The sequence below is a fragment of the Garra rufa genome, chromosome 15 (genome assembly GCF_049309525.1).
Source record: "Garra rufa chromosome 15, GarRuf1.0, whole genome shotgun sequence".
NCBI lineage: Eukaryota > Metazoa > Chordata > Actinopteri > Cypriniformes > Cyprinidae > Garra > Garra rufa.
Window position 1 is genome coordinate 22070145 of NC_133375.1, and position 21881 is coordinate 22092025.

General features: G+C 36.4%; 1 protein-coding gene across 1 annotated transcript; it reads left to right on the forward strand.

Annotated features, from left to right (window-relative positions):
• Positions 1-1551: 1551 nt before the first annotated feature.
• kdm5bb (lysine demethylase 5Bb) lies at positions 1552-21876 on the forward strand (the record flags this gene model as incomplete). The annotated part of the gene is made up of 22 exons (XM_073818800.1): positions 1552-1852; positions 4868-4945; positions 5404-5526; positions 5753-5923; positions 7318-7374; positions 9626-9775; positions 10029-10122; positions 10295-10413; positions 11875-12033; positions 12189-12308; positions 12405-12563; positions 12680-12861; positions 14211-14373; positions 14456-14575; positions 14683-14877; positions 16370-16551; positions 16777-16901; positions 17360-17510; positions 18885-18999; positions 19158-19528; positions 21303-21441; positions 21790-21876. Coding segments are annotated over exons 1-22 (3213 nt in total), but the record flags the coding sequence as incomplete, so codon positions are not given.
• Between the last annotated feature and the right edge of the window lie 5 nt (positions 21877-21881).

Below are 21881 nucleotides of genomic sequence, written 5' to 3' on the forward strand. Positions count from 1 at the left end.
GCCCATTTTCAATGGGAAAGTGCTCAAACAATATTGCAAAAAAAAAAAGTTGCCCCGTGTATCATCAGCATAATAGTCCATCAGTTGTCTGCGGTGTGAAAAGATGGATCTCAAAATCATACAGTCATTGTTGGAAAGCGTTCAAATACATAAAAATGCTGAATTTTTTTTAAAAGATTTTTCTGAAGAACAGCAGGTAGTTTAAATGTTCAGGACAAACAAGGGACTCCTGAAAAACTGTCACTAAAAAAATTAAAACTGCTATGGATCATTTAGGTAACAACACAATATTAAGAATCAAGTGTATGTAAACTTTTGAACAGGGTCATTTTTATATCTATGAACTATTATTTTCTCTTGTGGACTATATGTAAATGTCCTTTATAATAAATATCTTATTCAGGTAAGTACTAAATACAAATAACATACATTTTGTATGATCTCTCTTTTATTTTGGTAAAATATTTACCATTTTGCAAATTTTGAAAGGTGTATGTAAACGTTTGACTTCACCTGAAATGATAGGTCTTCCACAGGTGGTCAGCGTGCAATACAAAAATTTCATTATTTCATCACAATCATCATGGTGGACATTGTTGCCATGATAATCTTGTAAAACAACAAAAAAAACCTTCCTGAATCTCAGTTTTAGTCGTTGTATGCTGAAATATAACAAACATTACTATGTAAAACGAAACATTGAAGTGCGACGCTACAAGATTTGCCTTTATTTCAAAACACAAAAGTAGTCAACTACACAGTAGTCCGTTTTACTACGACGCCCCCTCCCCCGCGCAATTCGTCACACTCTATCCGCAAGTCGTCCAATCAGCAACCGCGGTGAGTCTATTTAAAGAAGAAGTCCCGGCCACTACAGCTGTCACCTGAAGGTATCCATACGCGGAGGTAAACACTGGGGCGGAGCGAGGCGGTTGACGGCTACGAGCGCATGCTGTTGGCAGAAGTGTATGTAAAGACACAGAAAGTTTCTAAATTAACAGTGAACGGTGTGGAACACATAGTCTTTTTGTTACGTTTTTATATAAATGTACAACTCAACGGTATTTGAACTTCTATAGCTTTGATATTCACATTAGTTCTAACGCGGGCCCTATTTGTACACTGGCACATGTAACATGAACTTGAAAAAAATGGACTTCCTTGAAAATAAAAAAAAAAGATGCTAAAAAGATTTGAGTGTTTTACTTTTAATAACGTCTCATTATAGAAAAAACTGTTGTTGAATGTATAATTGGAACTTTTGTTTGAAAGCGTCGTAAATGTAAGAAGTATTTTTGGTTTGTTGAGCATGACTAGTGCCTGCACTAATGTAAACGAATAACAACGTATTTCTGAGCTGTTATACTTAAGCATTTAAAAGACAAACGGTTTAAATAAAACAGCAATCAACGGTTAATATCACGGTCAAACTGTCCCTTTGAAGTGATTCTTTAAAGCTAGAAATGAGTGGACAGATTCGCTTCGTCTCTAGATTTTCAAGCGGATGTGGTCTCAGCCTAAGAGCATTCACGTCACGGTGAGTGTGTGTATGTGCGCTTGTGTGTGTTGATTGTTCGTGTTGTTCAAGTGTTAGCCGGACTGGGGGAGTACGGACGGATAGACCGTGTTGCAGATCCCAGGAAGTTCTGTCTCTGCTTCGCTGAGCGACTCGATTCTGCTCCGGAACCGGACCTGCAGGATGACCCAGCGGGGCCCGGCCGAGTTTACCCCACCGCCCGAGTGTCCGGTGTTCGAGCCCAGTTGGGAGGAATTTGCAGACCCGTTTGCGTTTATCAATAAAATCCGACCCATCGCCGAGAAAACCGGGATCTGCAAGGTTCGACCGCCGCCGGTGAGTGCTGTCCGGACGCTCTAAAGCGGACCGGCTGAACCGGGCCGAATCTGCGGAGTGATTCTGAGTTCGGTTTAAAGGGAAATGTCTCAACATGGCGGCGCAGTGACAGCACTGCCGAACCGCTTTGTGTGCAGCTATAGGCATAGTATCAGTTAATTTCCCGAAGCTCTGCCGGGTCTGTGCTCGACCTGCGGACCCGCATGACCCGGAATTCTGACTCATGTGCGCAATAAGGTCGTTCAGGATCCGCAAACGTCGCATATTTGTGAATATAATACAGGAAAATGCCTCTTTATGCTCTCCCTGCGTGTAGTTTACGGCCTGGCTCGGTTCTAGTACTGGTTTAAACGTCACGTTTAGTTCCTTGATTGTCAGTGTTGTTTATTGATACAGAATATTGTTTGTCCTTTCCTTTTTTTGTTACGTATATAGAATTATTATCACTGGCAAAGTAGCTTTGCATCTTTAGTGACATTTACAAACAGAAACCCCCATCACTACCTCATCATTTGATTTTAAAAAGGCTTTTAATGACTTCAGTACACTTTTAAGGAGAATTTAATGTCGACGGATAGACAAAAACCATCAAGGGACCTGGAGATACCTGCCAATGCGGAAATACACATTTCCTTTCATTTTCCACATAGCACATTAGCTATGCATATTCATAAATTGAGTTTTGTTTGTTATTTGTATTACACCATTACCTTTATGAGTAGATTGCGTTAATAATAACTAATTACACCATCATTATATAGTTATATCATCTATTCTAGTCGGAATGAAAGCATTCTGTTACAAAAGTGGTCATGTGCGGATTAGAATAATGCAATTAATTACCCTGTATACGTAGCAGCTAAATATAGTTCAGATATTAGCGAAATGATTCGGTTCGGCTCTTCGGCGTTAACGTTAATCTGAATCCGAATTTTTAACTCACGAACCTGTCTAAACCAGTTTGAAGGGTTTCAGTGGTTCTGATGGCGTCTTTATGTTTTGTAGGTTATGTGAGTGAACATTAGACGAGCCCAATGCCAGTGCCACAAACATTATCTCCAAAGACGATTTCATAAGTCTGACAGACCGAATATGCGTTTACAATCATTTTATAGACATTTAAACACACTTATGTGTATAGCCACATTTAGATTTTCATGTAATTTTAAATGCTGTTTACTTGTTTATTCACAATTCTTGCTCCATCTGACCCGTTCTGGATCAAACGCGCTGGTTCTGATACTGGCTTCGGCTAAGATGTGAATTCGGGTTCTTATATGAATCTATTAAACTCGCAGCTACGTGACGTGATTCACGCATGAGGTGGCAGACGAGAGAAAGCGTAATTACGTTAAACAGCCGATGATTAACGGGTAAAATATGTCCAGCATCATTAAACGACGATGGCTTCGTGTCATTGACGGTATTAATATCCACAAAAGTCATGTTTGGTTGGGTTTTCAATCTCACAAAGGTTTTAGAGCTGAGAATGTTTTCCAAATGGCCCCTTGCTTTTCCAACAACAACATATGCGCGCACGGGATTGTGTCACGTTTTAAACCAGTTACACCGTATGAGGTGATTCACAGGCTGGGTTCGGCCCATAAACTGCTCCCGAACCCTATGGTTTGATGGATAGATGAAGTCCTCGGGCCGGGCGCGTCCTCCATGTTGCGAGCTATGGAGTGAATGAACCATCTGGCCATTTTGTGTCTTTCTGTAACTATGCTGCTTGAACAGCAAACAAGGAAATAATGTGGTAAATGCACTTAATATGCAGAGAACCTACATTTAATTTATGGATTTTGTGTAGCTGAGGTAATTGTGGTGAATATTGTTCGTATGTAGGGCACAAATCTGTATTTGTGTATCATCTCATGTACAGTGGTTTATTGTGCAGACTTTCCAATGGTGTGCCTTTGGATGAGTTCTGAATAAATCATTATTTTTCAGGTGCTTATTACATAATTACATTATTATTATACATGTATGAAAGCAAACCTATTAAGATTTTGAATTCTGAGGCTTAAATGTGGCTTTGCAGCTCATTTTGATAACAATGGTTGTATCCTGAGGTGCCTTTATGGCTAAGAAAGGGTCATACTTTATTGGTCTCGAGGGTTATGTCTGGTCTTGGTAATCAAACTGTTAATTACATTTTGCGTATCTGGAGACAGGATTGCATATGTGTTGCTGTTTTTCTGAAAGAGCATGTGTTGTAAGCACGTGGTCATAGGAGGCTGGAGACAAAGAAAATGTGTTAAACTTGGAGTGAAAAGGTTTTGTATAGGTGAGCTTAACAAAAACCACATTTTAACCGTTTGGCCATCTACAGCCGGTTGCGTGTGAGTGAATGTCTGTGTGTGTGATTTTTAGTTCACATTTAGCCACTGTTAAGTAGACACACATTCACAAGATTCTACACCACAAACCACAGAGTTCTAGTAGCATTTGAACATGGTTGTCTTTCAAGATCCTTTCAATTAAATTCATGAATGCGAATCTGAATAAAATGGCTTCGGCAACGTGTTGCAAAGCAATGTGTATTTACTCGCTCTTTGTGTAGATAATTTTGTCTTTCCGTTAATTTATCAGTGTCCAGTTCCTTCAGTACGAAAGTCTTATCTGTAAACGTAAAAAGCAGTCACCTTCTAATCAAAAGCTTCACGTTTTTGTGTACGTGTCTAAGTGCAAACACATTGTTTATGAATTCAGAAACCTGCAAAGCGCAATGAATAAAAAAAAAAACAGAAAGCTAAAGATGAAAATGTTGTTCTTGATAAAGCCTCTCTTGTTTTGGCCGTGGTTGTGTTCCTGACCACCAATGAGGATACATAATATGCAGTTAATGGAAATGAAGCTTGTTTGTCTTTGCTACAAATATGCGTAGAATGCATACAACCTTTTAAGTTAAACTCTTAAAAAAATATTTAAAATTTAAAATAAATATCAATAAAAGAAAAGGAAATTTAAGTTTACTAATTGTCTGTTTACTTTGTGTTTGTGTGTGTTTAGGAATGGCAGCCTCCATTTGCATGTGACGTTGAAAGACTTCATTTTACGCCACGAATCCAGAGACTCAACGAGCTTGAGGTAATTTTACATGTTTGCTTTGAGCTAGAATATAGTGGCTGTATTTGTAAGGGCCTAATTTTTTAAAATACCTCCACGAATATGGTGAGACATGCTGAAATCTTCATTGCGAGGTCATCTGAAGTGCTCCTCGCTGTTTGGGAAAACTCATAAATCTGTCAAACCATCAATCTACTGATACCAACAGGTTTGTCACAGGGTTAGGTTTAGGGTCAGGGTTTAGCAAATATCATCACCTCTGTCAAAAAAACATTGTGTCTATGAGATGTCCTCACTGACCTGTGCAATTGGTCAATGGTCACAGTCTTGTCAGCAGAATTTAGGCCTTTTGAAAGGTCTGATATTAAAATAACAACATTTCTGAGATGCTTAATAATTAACATGCACCATTCACAATGTTGCTGAATCTTGTGTTCTCTTTTTTTTGGCACTTCTATCACCCTCCCCCTTTCATACAGGCTCAAACCAGAGTTAAACTCAACTTCTTAGACCACATTGCCAAGTTTTGGGAACTACAAGGATGCACACTCAAAATTCCACACGTGGAGCGGAAGATCCTCGATCTGTACCAGCTCAACAGAGTGAGTCTATTGGTCAAGCATCTTTATTGGACTGTATTAGTCAGTCTTCCTGATCAATTACGACTCCGTTCAGTATTGCTAGCTGAAACCTGTTACTCATATCTGTATGTTTCATGGAGTAGTTTATGAAACCGCTGGGTTCTTTATTATTGACTGAGTAAAACAAAAGCATTGGTGAATGTTTATCTTTTTGCAATGTCCAACACTCTCTTTTTGAATCTCCCAGTTGGTTGCTGAGGAGGGTGGATTCGATTTAGTTTGTAGAGAGAGGAGATGGACGAAGATTGCCATGACAATGGGTTTTGCCCCAGGCAAAGCTGTGGGGTCCCACCTGAGAGCCCATTACGAGAGAATCCTGTACCCGTACAACCTCTTCCAGTCTGGGACAAACCTACTGGTGAGTTTAGCATATAACCACACCAGATCAATATATCTCACACTCGGCATAAAGCTTTCAACAGTCATGCAGGAGTTCTGGGTTAGGAGTCGGGTTGCAGATGGGTTGCATTGTTAAAGCTGGGCTTTTAGGGTTAACCGTGTTTGCACATTGAATAAATGCAGTATGTGGGTATTAATTGTGTTTTAGCTTTTTGTTTCCTGTATAGTGTGGCAATCTTCCCAGTGTTATTGGTTATTGCTCTTTGTGCCACAGCCTCTGCTAAATGTGGTTGCAAAAAAAATATATAAATATTTGGAATTTTAATGTATTACAACAATATTAATATGAAATATGGATAAATATAAAATATAAACTTTGTATACAGTTTTTTTCAAATATACACTACCAGTCAAGTTTTTGAACAGTAAGATTTTTAATGTTTTTTAAGCCTGCATTTATTTAATCCAAAGTACATCAACAAAAGTAAACTTTTAAAATATTTTTACTATAAAAAAACAGTTTTCTAATTAAATATATTTTAAAATGTAATTTATTTATTATAAGCTGAATTTTTAGCATCATTACTCCAGTCTCATGATCCTTCAGAAATCATTTTAATATTCTGATTTGCTGCTCAAAATTATTGATTATTTATATTATGTTGAAAACAGCTGAGTAGAAGTTTTCCAGGTTTCTTTGATGACTAGAAAGCTCAGAAGAACAGTGTTTATCTGAAACAGAAATCTTTTGGAACATTATAGATGTCTTTATCATGACTTTTGATCAATTTAAAGCATCCTTGCTAAATAAACGTTTTGATTTCTTTCCAAAAAATGGACACTGACTTTTTTTATTTAAGGTAAATACTGATATTTGGATATTTCTATTCATCAAAGAATCCTGAAAGAAAATGTACTCAACTGTTTTAAACATTGATAACTATAATAAAAAATGTTTCCTGAACAACGAATAAGCATATTAAAAATGATTTCTGAAGGATTTTGTGACATTGAAGACTGGAGAAATGATTCTGAAAATCTAGCTTTGACCACGGGAATATATTTTAAATCTAAAATATATTCAGATAGAAAGCAGTTACTTCAAAATTGTAAAAAAAAAAAAAAAATCTAAATGTTACTGTTTTTACAGTACTTTGGATCAAATAAATGCAGGCTTGGTGAGCAGAATAGGCTTATTTTAAAAACATTAAAAAACTTTTGACTGGTAGTGTATTTTAACAATACAGGCAGCAATCATATGCAACATAATTTGAATTTGAAAAGTGTTTTGGAGCCTAACACACTTTTTTCCATTGACTGAATGCTTGACATCTCTGTTAGAGATGTTGTGACCTCTGACCTGGAGATCACTGCCAATTTCTCTGTAATGTTCGGTACTCTTTTCTACATCAGGCTCTTGACCTTGCAGCCAAACTGACAAGTTTTGAGGCACCTCCTGGGCTGGAGGAGGTACGTTTCTATTTTCGCCATTACCTAATCTGACTATTCAAATCTGGACAGGATGTGATATCATTATGGCTGCTGTGGCAATGAATGTTTCATTTAGTAGCCGCTGTGGCTCTCACTGCCATACTGAAATGTGCTCCTGTGCTCATCTTCTAAATGTGTGGATGTATGTTATCAAAGTAGTTTATTACTCCTTTATGAATGTTTCACACTAAATATTTCCTGCTTCTTTATCACTTTATGGTGTTTGATATGTAAATATTTCCTTTTGCTGCTTATGTCAGTTTGTGTGTGTTTATTTTTCAACTTTGCGTTTGGGTGACAAATGGGAGCGAATTGGTGTTTCTTTGACGGACATCATTCAACCTGTCCTGACCCTCACCAAAACCCCCAGCCATCCTGCCGAGACACTGTTGCTTTCATTCTCCACCTACTACTCGCGTCTTTGTTTTCACTTGCCGCTCTTTCTATGTTTTTGTCTTTTTGACTTCTGCCGCATCCTTTCTTCCTCCCCTCCCCCTCACACTCCTCCTCTCTAGCCATGGAGACTGTGACCTGCTTTCTGTTCACGCTAATCTCTTTACACCTCCAGCTGTTCTCTCTCCTCCCTCTATCCTCTGTCTGTACATTAATCTGTAATCTGATAGCTGTAGCAGGCGTCATACAGTTCGGATGCTGTGTAACCGGGAATGTCGAGGATTTCTTTCTGCATGCTCTCACAGATGTAATGCTCTTTATAGCCAGGCTAACAGCTTTTTCACATATTAGCACAGATCATCTGTGGGTTGGAGGGAAATAATGACGATAACTTAGAGGAATTTTGTGAAGTGTGAAGTTTTACAGTTTCCAATGTGGAGAACCCTGACCTTAAAATGACCTTTGACTCTTACAGTAAGGTTTATTAGTTAACATTTGTTAACTATATTAGTTAACATGAACTAAGAATGAACAATACATCAAAAGCATCTATTAATCTTAATCATTATTAAAATCACAAGTTGTGTTTGTTAACGTTAGTTATAATGCACTGTGAATGAACATAAACAATGAACGACTGAATTTGTATTAACTGACATTAACAAAGATTAATAAATAGTGTAATAAATGGATTGTTCATTGTTTGTTCATGTTAGTTAAAACAATGACACCTTTTTGTAAAGTTTTACCCAAGAAAGACCTAAATTACTATTCAGTTACATTTTAAGCCTTGTTAAACTGATCTTCCAAAGTTTATTGGAGTTAAATCGAAAAACATTGAAGTACATTTGATAAGAAGTCTCTTTACTGAAAAATATAATGTTTAGTTCAAAGTATTATTTGCTCTTTGTAGCAAATAGCAAATTTGCTAGCAATTGTTGAGTAAAATATGTAAATCCTACACCAATTTTTAAAGGGATAGATTTTGTAATCATTTTTTTTTTTCACTTTCATGTTGTTGTAAACTTTTATGACTGACTTTCCATGCTTTTCCATGCCCTGTCTAGCTCTAAAAAATATCTTAAAACAGTTCATGCAACTCTTCTCAAACCACATTTTACCTTAGTGTGAGGTAAAAGGCTGAAATGTTTTGTTATTTGCTTAAAGTCTTAATATGTGACCCTGGACCACAAAACCAGTCAAAAGGGTCTTTTTTTAGTTGAGATTTATACATCATCTGAAATAAACTTTTCATTGATGTATTGTTTGTTAAGCTAGAACTATTTGCCAAGATACAACTATTTGAAAATTTAGAGTCTGAGGGTGCAAAAAAAAAAACTAAATATTGAGAAAATAGCCTTTAAAGTTGTTAGATAAAGATAAATCTCTTAGAAATGCATATTACTAATCAAAAATTAAATTTTGATATTTTTACGGTAGGACATTTACAAAATATCTTCATGGACATGATCTACTTAATATCCAAATCTTTTTTGGCATTTTGAAAAAATTATAATTTTGACCTATACAATGTATTTTTGGCTATTGCTACAAGTATACCGTGCTACTTAAGACTGGTTTTGTGGTCCAGGGTCACATATGCATCTGTAGCTCTCGAATTTAATTCACACTATAGTAAAGAGCAGCTTAGGCCTTCTGACCAACATCTTCCTTTGTTTTTAACAAAAAAAAAAAGGTCATACAGGTTTAAAACAACATGAGGCAGTGATGACCATTTTAATTTCTGAGTGAAATTCTGTGTTTTATTGTAGTTTCTGTAACTTTAAGGGTGAAGGGCTCATTTAACCATTTGAGTTGTTTTGCTTGTTTTCTTCAGTGTCTGCAGAAGGTGTCAGTGGATGATGTAAATGACAAAGAAAAAGAGTATAAACCCTACGACCTGCTGCAGAGACAAAACATTCACGTTCAGCCCAGCGACACAAGTGCGCCTGCTAGACGAGCCAAGAGGATGAAAACAGAGGTAGAGGTAAATGTAAATGCACATACGTACTCTACTTGAGTGGCTAATATATTGTAAGTTTATAATCACAGTCTTATTCCTTTGATACAAACTTGAATTTTCAGCAGCCATTACTCTATATATATATATATATATATATATATATATATATATATATATATATATATATATATATATATATAATAGACCTTATCAATGTTGAAAACTAATCATTTTCAAAAAAATTAACTCGCATGCTGCTTTTTTTTTGTGTCCTTAGCTTGCCTGTGTCAAGTCAGAGGGAGGTGAGGGATGTGAGAACAGGCCCAACCTCAGGAGGAGAATGGGTTCATTCGTTGCCAAGCCTGAACCAGGTGAGCACTTAACTAACCTTTGCGTCTAACCTTACCTGACCCAGATTATTTGCCAGTATTCATTAGGCAATATTTACAGTCAATCAACAAAGCAAACAAGTGATTAGCATAGTTTTATTAGTCAAATCTGTGTCTTTATGTGAACAAATGTATTTTTATGTTTGTGTATTAGAGCGGGAGATCCCTATACAGGTGAAGCAGGAGCCTGTGGAGATAAAAGAGATAATTCCTGAACCAGAGAAAAGCAAACCACGTTACAAGAAAAACATCCCCCCACCTCTAGTCAGCACGGTGAGTTTCCTCCTCTTTCTTATTCAAATTTAAGTTCCACTGAGCCTTAATGTCACATGTAAATGAAAACAGTGGACAAACTGATTCTATTGACTCTAAACTACACTAAAACCCAACAGGTTTATTTAATGCATTTCAATTTAAGTTTAAAAACACAATATGTGACCCTGGACCACAAAACCAGTCATAAGGCTATTTTTTTATATATACATCATCTAAAAAAGCTAAATAAATAAGCTTTCCGTTGATGTATGATTTTCTTTAGGATAGGACAATATTTAGCCAAGATACAATTTGAAAATCTGGAATATGAGGGTACAAAAAATCTAAATACTGAGAAAATCACTTTTGAAGTTGTCCAAATTAAGTTCTTAGCAATGCATATTACTAATCCAAATAAAATGTTGTATTAACAGTAGGACATTTACAAAATTATCTTCATGGAACATGATCCTTACTTAACATCCTAATGATTTTTGTCTTTAAAAAAAGAAAAATCGATAATTTTGACCCATACAATGTATTTCTGGCTATTGCTACCAGTGTTGTTTTCGTCAACGATGACGATGACGAAATCATTTCGTTGACGCCACTTTTTTTTCATGACGATAACGAGACGATGACGAGATAAAAATGGCTCGTTGATGACTAAAACATGACGCGACGTGTGTGAGTTTTCGTTGACGAGACGAGAATAGACGAAAATGTTAGTGGGTGGTCCGTGAGACGTTTAAAATGCATGACATTTCCGCTTATTGTGCATGCCAATTAAAACTTAAAAAGTATCTGACGCTATGGCAAGCCGTTTAAGCATTAAATACTCTTTGCTATACTAGTATGGCAAGCCGTTTTAGCATTCCATCCTTGTTTGTCTTTTATGTTCTAAAACGTTCCTTCATTATTGTAATTATTGGTGAAAATAGTCGATCCGGAAGCTCACATTGTGTTGAACTATAGATCTGCTATTTTCAGAACTTATAAGTGACACTACCCAACTGCAAAATACTTACTGACCTACATTAATTTGTTAAAAGACTACTTTTTTCCCTTTTTTTGACTAAAACTAGACTAAAACCTTTTTGACTTTTCGTCGACTAAAACTAGACTAAAACCTTTTTGACTTTTTGTCGACTAAAATTGGACTAAAACTATCACATATAGAAGTGACTAAAATTTGACTAAAACTAAGAAGCATTTTAGTCCAAAAGACTAAGACTAAGACTAAATCTAAGATGGTTGTCAAAAACAACACTGATTGCTACAAATATACCTGTGCTACGTAAGACTGGTTTTGTGGTCCAGGGTTGCATATTTGAGTACTGCGAACTTAAGTAACTTTTCATTTGAAAATTTTTAATATTTCCTAATATTAAATAACTATAAGCGGTATTAAAATACATTTTATAGCTAAAAGTTTGTTTTTCATTGCTTATGTTATAAATGCTGTCTGTCTTTCTTTAGGTGGACTTGTATGTGTGTTTAGTGTGTGGAAAGGGGAACGATGAGGATCGTTTGTTGCTATGCGATGGTTGTGATGACAGCTACCACACCTTCTGCTTGATCCCACCCCTCACTGATGTTCCCAAAGGCGATTGGAGATGCCCTAAATGTCTGGCTCAGGTGAGTTTACAAAGTAAACTATAACAGTGTTTGTTCATTATTTAAAGCCAATAAAAGCAGCAACTGATGTTAAGAAACCAGTCTGTTGTGTGTATATATAGTCACTTTAATTTACTAGAACAATTAATTGACTCATCATTTATGTGTTTCTGCAGGAGTGCGGTAAACCTCAGGAGGCGTTTGGCTTCGAGCAAGCTTGCAGGGGCTACTCTCTAAAATCCTTTGGGGAAATGGCAGACTCCTTCAAATCAGATTATTTCAACATGCCTGTTCATGTATGTATAAACTCTTCTGAGACTCATAAACTAATCTTTACATAAGTGCTGATGTTGATGTTCTTTTTTTTTCTGTGAATATGGTGTTTGTTGCAGATGGTTCCCACCGAATTGGTAGAAAAAGAGTTTTGGAGGTTGGTCGGCACCATTGAGGAGGATGTGACAGTGGAATATGGTGCTGACATTGCCTCAAAAGAGTTTGGAAGTGGTTTTCCAATCAAGGGTGGCAAGTTTAAGGTTGCGCCGCAAGATGAGGTAAAACTGCAGTATAATAAGTTTTGAGATATTACTCACAATTTCCAACATTCACATGTAGTACATCCTGTTTCGTCACTGATGTTGTTCTTCTGTGTTGTGATTGATTGCTGTAGAAATATCTTCGCTGTGGGTGGAACCTGAATAACATGGCCATGATGAAACCATCAGTGCTGACCCACGTCACTGCTGATATTTGTGGCATGACTTTGCCATGGCTGTATGTTGGCATGTGCTTTTCCTCTTTTTGCTGGCACATTGAGGACCACTGGAGCTATTCCATCAACTACCTGCACTGGTAATAAATTATATGCTTAATAAAAAGCAGATATATACATGTAGTAGTGCTATATATATAGTGCACTGACTGAACAGACTGTACTTCTGTCCTCCACAATGTTTTCGCTTCAAATATGATTTCTACTCTAAATAAAAACGCAGTTGCCTAGGAGAGTGTGTTATTATAGAAAAGATCTAAATATCTGAGACTGATATGATTAAGTTGCCTTGTACACTACTGTTCAGTCATTTCAGTACTTTTTTCGGCAACCGTGTGTTACATTTATTTAAAAGTGGCAGTAATTAATGCCATTTCTTTTAAACATGGTACACAGGAATAAATTACAATTTTAAGCAGAAAAATAGAAAACAGACATTTTAAATTGTAATATTCTACAATATTACTGTTTTTACTGTGTTTTTGATAAAATGTGACCTGTGCTGCCAAAATGAGTCGGAATGCAATTTTGAACTACAGGCAAAAGAAGTGAAATGTCAGTTTTGGTCAAATTTGAGGTCTAGAAATCCCAATGCTCCAAATTGTGATTAAACATCTAAAATTCTTTATTTGTACATTTTCTGAGAGTAGTACCTTTTTCTCTGCTCGCTTCTGGACGACTGCTGCTGGTTCTCATCACAAGTTGTAGGTCTGTTGTTTTCCAAGCAAAGCATTCCAGCTTTGTGAATACTCATATCAAATTCCTTATGACACGAGTCCAAACCAGTGAAATCTGATTTTCAAACACATGCTCATGAAAACAAAGTGATTGCACTGACTGACATTTGCAAAGCATGTGCATAAGATGCGTCTCTCCGAGAGCATGCACTCTCCCTATAAAGTACATTATTGCAAAATCTCGCGAGATTCACACAACCATAATCCGTTATGTTTTACATGACCATTCAGTTAATGGTTGGGAAAAAATCTGATGTGTAACAGTAGATCTTAATCTAGATCGGGCTCTAAAGACAGAATCAGTCGCTGCTCTTGATTAAACTACTGTTTATTTGCATCTTTGTTTCTGTTTTTATAACAAAGATAAAATAAAAAAAATCTATATTGTGATTTAATAATATAGTAATTATTATTAAGAGAATTGGAGGAAAATATGCAATGTTACTTGGTAATTTTGCTTTGGAATCTATTATCTATTTGGAATTATTTTTTTCAAAATCAATTCTGCTGACTCTTGTCGCCTTCAAATGGTTGTAGCTCAGTCCTTTTTGTCCAATTCCATCAAGTCTTGTAATTTTGAAGGTATTTTAATGCAGAATGTGAAAATTTGCTCATTCCGACTCATTTTGCCAGCATGGGTCACAAGTAAATGAAATGTGTGAGGACCCTGATTGAATGTTTGCATGTTTTAGGGGAGAACCTAAGACTTGGTATGGTGCTCCTGGTTTTGCCGCTGAGCAGTTGGAAGCAGTCATGAAGAAACTGGCCCCTGAACTGTTCCAGTCTCAGCCGGACCTTCTACACCAGCTTGTCACAATCATGAATCCCAATACACTTATGGCCCATGGAGTACCAGTGAGTAACGAGTTTATACACACAATCACAAGTCACTTGCTCACACGAAGTACCTGTGACTAACACAAGTTCTGTTTATTAGATTTACAGAACCAATCAGTGCGCAGGAGAGTTCGTCATCACTTTCCCACGATCCTATCACAGTGGCTTCAACCAGGGCTTCAACTTTGCAGAGGCTGTGAACTTTTGCACAGTGGACTGGGTGAGGATCAGTTCTGCTGTTACACAGACTGTTATTAATGTCGATGTTCTTTTTTCTGATTCCATTTTAAAAAAAATTCTGCTTTGTGTTGTATATCTGGTGTGCAGATGCCACTGGGGCGTCAGTGTGTGGAGCACTACCGCCTGCTGCACCGTTACTGCGTGTTCTCTCATGATGAGATGGTGTGTACTATGGCCATGAAAGCCGACTGCCTGGACGTGGTTCTGGCGTCAGCCGTACAGAAGGATATGCAGCTCATGATTAAAGAGGAGAGAGAAATGCGGGACAAAGTCCGTAAGACGGTGAGAGAACACAAACAAAATGTGTCAAATCTGTGTGTGGATGACACTACAGTGTAAATATATTCAACAGTGCTCATTACTCTTCCCACTCTGAGAAAAACAAAGTAGGCAGTAAAATATGCAGCAAGTCAATACTAAAACAATTATCCTCACATTTCATGGAGTTTATAAGGAGTTTATTAGTGTAATACATATTTACCTGTTTATAGTCATATTCTATGCCAAGTTCTGTCATGACACTGTAAATGGGGCAGGCTGAGGTCATTAATGCAAACAGATGACATTCACAGCGTTAAACTACTTGGCACATGCTGATTGGTTCATGTTGTATACGCATTTAAATGGCCGGTTAGCATTCACTTGAGCATTTCGCAGCACGCTTTGTGTTCCTCTGCAAGCCTTCACCTCCCCAGCTCCACAGGTATAGATCTGCAACAGGTTATATATGCTACATGTGCAGCAGCAGTAGTATTTCTTACATGCTCACTGCACCGTATCGGCATACGTACTGGCAGTGGCAAGTTCCTGTACTTGTTTCGCAGCAGCAATCAACAACAGCAGCAATAACTAACAGCAGCTGCAATTTAGCAGCTTAACAGATCTATTCTGCCAAGACCAGTTATATTAACATTGTCTTTTCCATTACCATGCTGAAAATCTTCAGAGAGTTGTCATAATAGATATTATTTTAAATTTCCATTTCTGTATCTATTTCCGGATTTCAATAAACACTGACAACCCTAAATTAAAACGGCTGTAATTTTAATAAACACTTATAATTAACACTTAATGGGCATGTATATCTGCCTTATATAATTTATTTTTTGGGGTTGTCAATGTTCTTGTGGTAACGTCATAAATGTGATGTATTGGTATTCAGTTTATATTTTTATTTTTTATTTATTTTTCAGCAAGCAAATTAGTGTGAGATTACACCTTACACCTTGCAGAATCTGCAAAAACGGAAGGTTGAAATGTTCACTGATGCTTCAGAAGGAAACACAATGCATTAAGTGAAATCTTTGAATTAGAAGATCAGGGTAAATGTAACGTATTTTATCTTGTGGGGAACATGTAAGCATTTTCTGTAGCTTCCGAACGGCAGTACTAAATGGGAAAAAATATATTTAGGCAAAATAAGAAAAACATACACACATTCTCATTCCGTTCAAAAGTTTTCACCCCTGACTCTTAATGCATTGTTTTTCCTTCTGAAGCAACAATAAGCATTTGAACCTTCTGTTATAGTTACATACGAGTCCCTCAGTTGTCCTCAGTGTAAAAAGATGGATCTCAAAATCATATAGTCATTGTTGGAAAAGGTTCAAATATACAAAAATGCTGTAAAAAAAAAAAAAAAAAAAGAAAAAGAATTTGTGAGGCCTGAGAGATTTTTCTGAAGAACAGCAGGCAGTTTAACTTTTCAGGACAAACAAGAGACTCATGAACAAGAATCATGGCATCTTTTTTGTCTCTCACTCTCTTTGAATAGGGGGTGGTCCAGTGTGAATTGTTTGAATATGACCGGCTGGCAGATGATGAGAGACAATGCGTCAAGTGTCGCACCACCTGTTACTTGTCTGCTCTCACCTGTCCCTGCAGACCAGGAGTGCAGGTGTGTCTACACCACGCCCACGACCTCTGCTCCTGCCCCGTCTCCAACTACACACTCAAGTGAGTCTTCACTTCTGTTTTTAGTACTCCTCAAAGCTGGCCTCTATTTAATTCGATTATGAATAAACAGTTACTTTTTGACTGGATCACTGAAGTGATTCAACTCATAATCAGTGCTTCAGATTCAAACATGAGGTGGTGTTATTGTTGGCTGTGGTTTTGGAAGTTTTGTCTTAAGCTCTGCTCTGCTGAAAGTTTCATTTAATGTAATGTTCAACCACACAGTTACCGTTTCACACTGGATGACCTTTACCCCATGATGAACGCTGTGCGGCAGAGGGCGGAGTCTTATGATGAGTGGGCGGCGAGGGTGACAGAAGTCATGGAAGCAAAGCTTGACAAGAAACGCAGTGAGTTTCATTCTGAACACTTCCAGAACTGATACTCGCATCTTTCTTTATTGGAATGCACTTTCAGTATGTGTAGTTATTAAAATTATTATGAATAATATATATATATATTTTTTTTTATGCACAATGTATGAACTTGATGATAAATTTCCCCATTAAAATAATTTAATTGAAGAGAATCATGAAATTAAAAAAGACAAATGTACCTTATCTTACAGTGCAGTCATTGGCATGATATTATATTTAAGAAAACGTTATACTATGCAAAATAGTGTATTAACAAGGCAAATATTAGTACTTAGCCCACATTTCACAACCTAAATTTTTATGGACCGTTAAGTCCCACGCCACACATAGTATACTATTTCAGTCATTAAAATGTTACATCACTCAAGTTAAATGCGTTTGAGTACCATGTCATTAGTTTCATTTCTGCTTCTCATTCTCTATCATTGTAGATGTCACCGTGTTTCGCACCCTTCTGGAGGAGTCTGATGCGAAATCGTTCCCAGAGAACGACCTGTTACGTCAGCTGAGGCTGGTTACTCAAGATGCTGAGAAATGCTCGTCTGTTGCCCAGCAACTGCTAAATGGCAAGAGGCAGACCAGGTACATGCACACAAAACCACAAAGAGACTAGAATAAAGTGTACTCATAAGATTTGTAATGTTTTTTTAAAGAAGCCTTTTCTGCTCATCAAAGTTGCATTTATTTGATTAAAAATACAGAAAAAATGTAATATTGTGAAATATTATACCAATTTAAAATAGTGGTTTTATATTTTAATATGCTTTAAAATAGAATTTATTACTGTGATCAAAGTTGATTTTTCAGCATCATTACTCAGTTTTCAATGTCACATGATCCTTCAGAAATCATTTTAATATGCTTATTTATTGTGTTGTGCTGTCTAAATTTTTTTGAAACCTGTGATATATATTTTTTTTTTTTTCAGGATTGATGAATAAAACATTAAAAAGGACATCATTTATTTAAAATAAATCTTTTGTAACAATATTACACTACTGTTTAAAGTTTGGAGTCAGTAAATTTCTTAGTTTGAAAGAAATGAGTACTTTTATGTGTTAAATTGATAAAAAGTGATAGTAAAAACTTATACCGTTAGAAAAGATTTCGATTTTGAATGAATGCTGTTCTTTTTAACTTTTTATTTGTCAAAGAATCCTGAAAAAGTATCACAGTTTCCAAAAAGTCAAGCAGCACAACTGTTTCCAACACTGAAAATAAATCAGTATATTAAAATGATTACGACATGATCGTATGATGCTGAAAATTCAGCTTTGCATCACAGAAAATAAAAACATATTTTAAGGTATGCTAAATATTTTTTTTTTTTAAATTGCAATAGTATTTCAAATTATTTTTTTCTGTACTATTGATAAAATAAATGGAACTCTGATGAGACATCTTTAAAAACATTAAAAATCCAACTGTTCCCAAACTTTTGAATAGGTGTGTGTATTTTAAAATGCTATTTTTTTCTGTGATGGCACACCCAAATTATCAGCAATGTCAATGTCACATAATTTTTTAGAAATCATTTTAATATGCTGATTTGGTGCTTCTTAATGTTTTAACAGTTGTGCTGCTTAATATTTTGGTGAAAACAAAGTGTGGAAACCTTTCCACTTAATATGCGGCCTTAAAAATGGCAGAGCTCATGGCACAGATCACTAAAACAAAAATCACTAAAACAAAAAACAGCAAGGTGCATTTCATCTCTCAAAAGACAACCATCTATGCACATGCTTGGACAAAAATAGTGCAAACGGATGCAAAAATGACCCCTTGCACACTAGTACTTTACCTCAGTGTTTATTTCCATTTCAGGGGAATTTCCAGTGTGGTGGGCCTTGTTTTTTTTGCACACATTGGTTTGGTTTGGCCGAATCACATGTAGCATGTGAATTGTCTATTCTTTCCTGCATTTGTTTATGTCTGTCTGTCGACATCTTTGTGCAGGTACCGCACAGGCAGGGGTAATTCTCCTAATCAGCTCACAGTGGAGGAAATGAGATCATTCGTCCGCCAGCTTTATAACCTGCCCTGCAGCCTAACACAAGCACCGCTTCTGAAGGTGACTGACACACACGTGCGCACACACACATACACATACACAAAGCAGTGTAAGATGCAGGCAATCTTCCTGAAGATTAATGAGGCACTGTTCATCTCTAAACAGCTCATATAATACAAGCTATTAACACACACACTCTCTCTCTCTTTCTCTCACAGGAGCTGCTGAACAGCATTGAGGATTTCCAGCAGCACAGCGAGAAGCTGCTTTCTGATGAAGTGTGTGCAGAGTCTGTTAGCGAGATCGAGTCCTTGCTGGAGGAGGGCTCTCAGTTTGACGTGTTTCTGCCGGAGTTGCCGCTGCTACGGGAGCGTCTGGAACAGGCCCGCTGGCTGGCCGGAGTTCAGCAGGCAGAGAATCCGGTGTCAAACCCCTGCGGTCTTTCTCTGGACAACATGCGCCGACTGATCGATCGAGGGGTTGGACTGACACAGCATCCCTCCACCGAACGCACAATGGCTCGGCTGCAGGAACTGCTCACAATCTCTGAGGAGTTGGAGGAGAAAGCACTGGCACTGCTGAAGGCCAGGTGGGGGCGGCACTAAATGAAGACTCATGCAGAGATAACACACAACCATCAATCTACCCAAGCTAACCTTTACCCTTTGAAGTTATTAAACTTTTTGATGTCACAGACCACCAAATATGCACAAGCCCCTTCTTAAAACATAGAGGCAGCTATAAGACCCATTTATATGTTGAGAAAACATTATAAATTTGTAAAATAGCATTGAAAAAAGTAAATGCGCACATTTATATTTTTATACATTTAGATATTATATTTATTTAATAAATATGATTTATTATATTTATATAAATATAAAGTTAATTAATTAATTGTTTATATTTTTGTACACACTATTTTCAAATTCTTTGTTTTAGGAGTCCCTATATATACTACAAGTCAAATGGTTTTTTTTTTTTAGTAAAGAAGTCTCTTCTGCTTATCAAGCCTGGATTTATTTGATCCAAAATACAGCAAAAGCAGTAATATTACGTAATATTTTTACTATTTAAAATAACTGCTTTCTACTGGAATATATTTTAAAATGTAATTTATTCCTATGATTAAATCTAAATTTTCAGCATCATTACTCCAGCCTTTAGTGTCACATGATCCTTCAGAAATCATTCTAATATGCTTCTAATGTGCTGATTTTCTGTTCAAGAAATATATTATTATTATTTATAAAATGTAATACTTTTAATTAGCTAGGATGCTTTAAATTGATCAAAAGTGATAATGAAGGCTTTTATAGTTATTATTTTTATTATTATTATTATTATTATTATTATATGTTTTTTTAAGCAGCAAATCAGAATATTATTTAAAAATATTTAAAAATGTTACTGTTTTTGCTTTACTTTGGATCTAATAAATGCAGGCTTGGTGAGTAGAAGAGACATCTTTTTTAAAAAAACATTAAAAATCTTACTGTCCAGAAACTTTTGACTGGTAGTGTATGCTTTTTGAATATAGACGGGTTTAAAAGACAATAGACAATAAAAAGTCAAAAGGCACAATTTGTTTTGTCTACAAAACTAACATAAATAATGAGCAATTTAAGTCTTGTGGTGTTAAATAAGTTTGTGTGGAGAGAACAAAAAACATCTGTAAATAACACTGCAGACATAATGTGCAGCAATGTTATTTTAGTATTATTTCTATATATTTATACAGTTTTTCAATATTTTGAATTAGCTTTTGTGTGAATATTTCAGTTTTAGTTTAAGGTTTGTGCATTTGTCATTTTTATTAGCTTTAATTTTTTTTATATTTGACTTATTGATTATTACTGCACTGATTATTATTTCAGTTTTAGTTTGTCATTTTAGTATTTCAACTTAACTTTATTCTATTTCAGTTAGTTTCCAAGTTAACATTTCTAATTAATATTTTAATTTAAGTATCTATTCATATTTTTGTTTAGTTCAATTCAAAAAAAAAATTTTTATACATTTGAGTTATATAACAATCATTGTAATTTGTTTGTAAGGCTTGTTGACCATTGCAGTTGAAGCTCTGTTCTCAAGCCATAACAAGATCTATTTAAGTGACTTTGTGCGCAACAAAAACCTAAGATCAGTTTGAATAGATTGAATTAGAGAACCATTTCCTTTTGTACAACAGATGAGCATTTGCATCAGTTCAGGGAAAACTGAAGGCTTGGAAATGCAAAGCAGCCCTTGACTGAGACTGAATTAATTCCTGCGGTGCGTGCTGAGAACCTGCAGGAGGCACCACAAAGTGATTGTGTAATGAGCTGAGTGACATTTGTTAATGTTTTCACTTTTTCTTTTAGGCCTCCGGAGAGTTTAGAGACGCTCAGCTCTATGTTGACTCAGGTGGACGGGGTACCAGCATACCTGCCAAACTGCCTGCTACTACAAGACACAGTGAACAGGGCTAAAGAATGGCTCCAGGAAGCTGAGGATTTACAGGTTGAGTACTCTACATTACATGAACTATGTAATTTGTATGTATTCTACACACTAGTGTACCGTCTCATGTTTATGTTTTTGAAGAAATATCAGAGGGTTCCTCAAATCTGGTCCTGGAGGGCCACAGCCCTGCAGAGTTTAGCTCAAACCCTGATCAAACTTGCTAACCTGTGATTTTTCTAGGTATCCTAAAGACCTTGATGAGCTTGTAAAGGTCTGTTTAATTAGGGCTGGAGCTAAACTGTGCAGTGCATGGCCAATGCAAGATTTGAGGAATCCTGGTATATCTGATTGCAATTTTAATGGCAGTTTATGTGATTGTTTGTGTTTCTGTTTCTGTGCTGGCAGATTGGAGGTCAGACTCCGGTTCTCGGTTCTCTCTCAGATATGGTTCTGAGAGCTCATGCTATTCCTGTGCGACTGGAGCCTCTGGACCAACT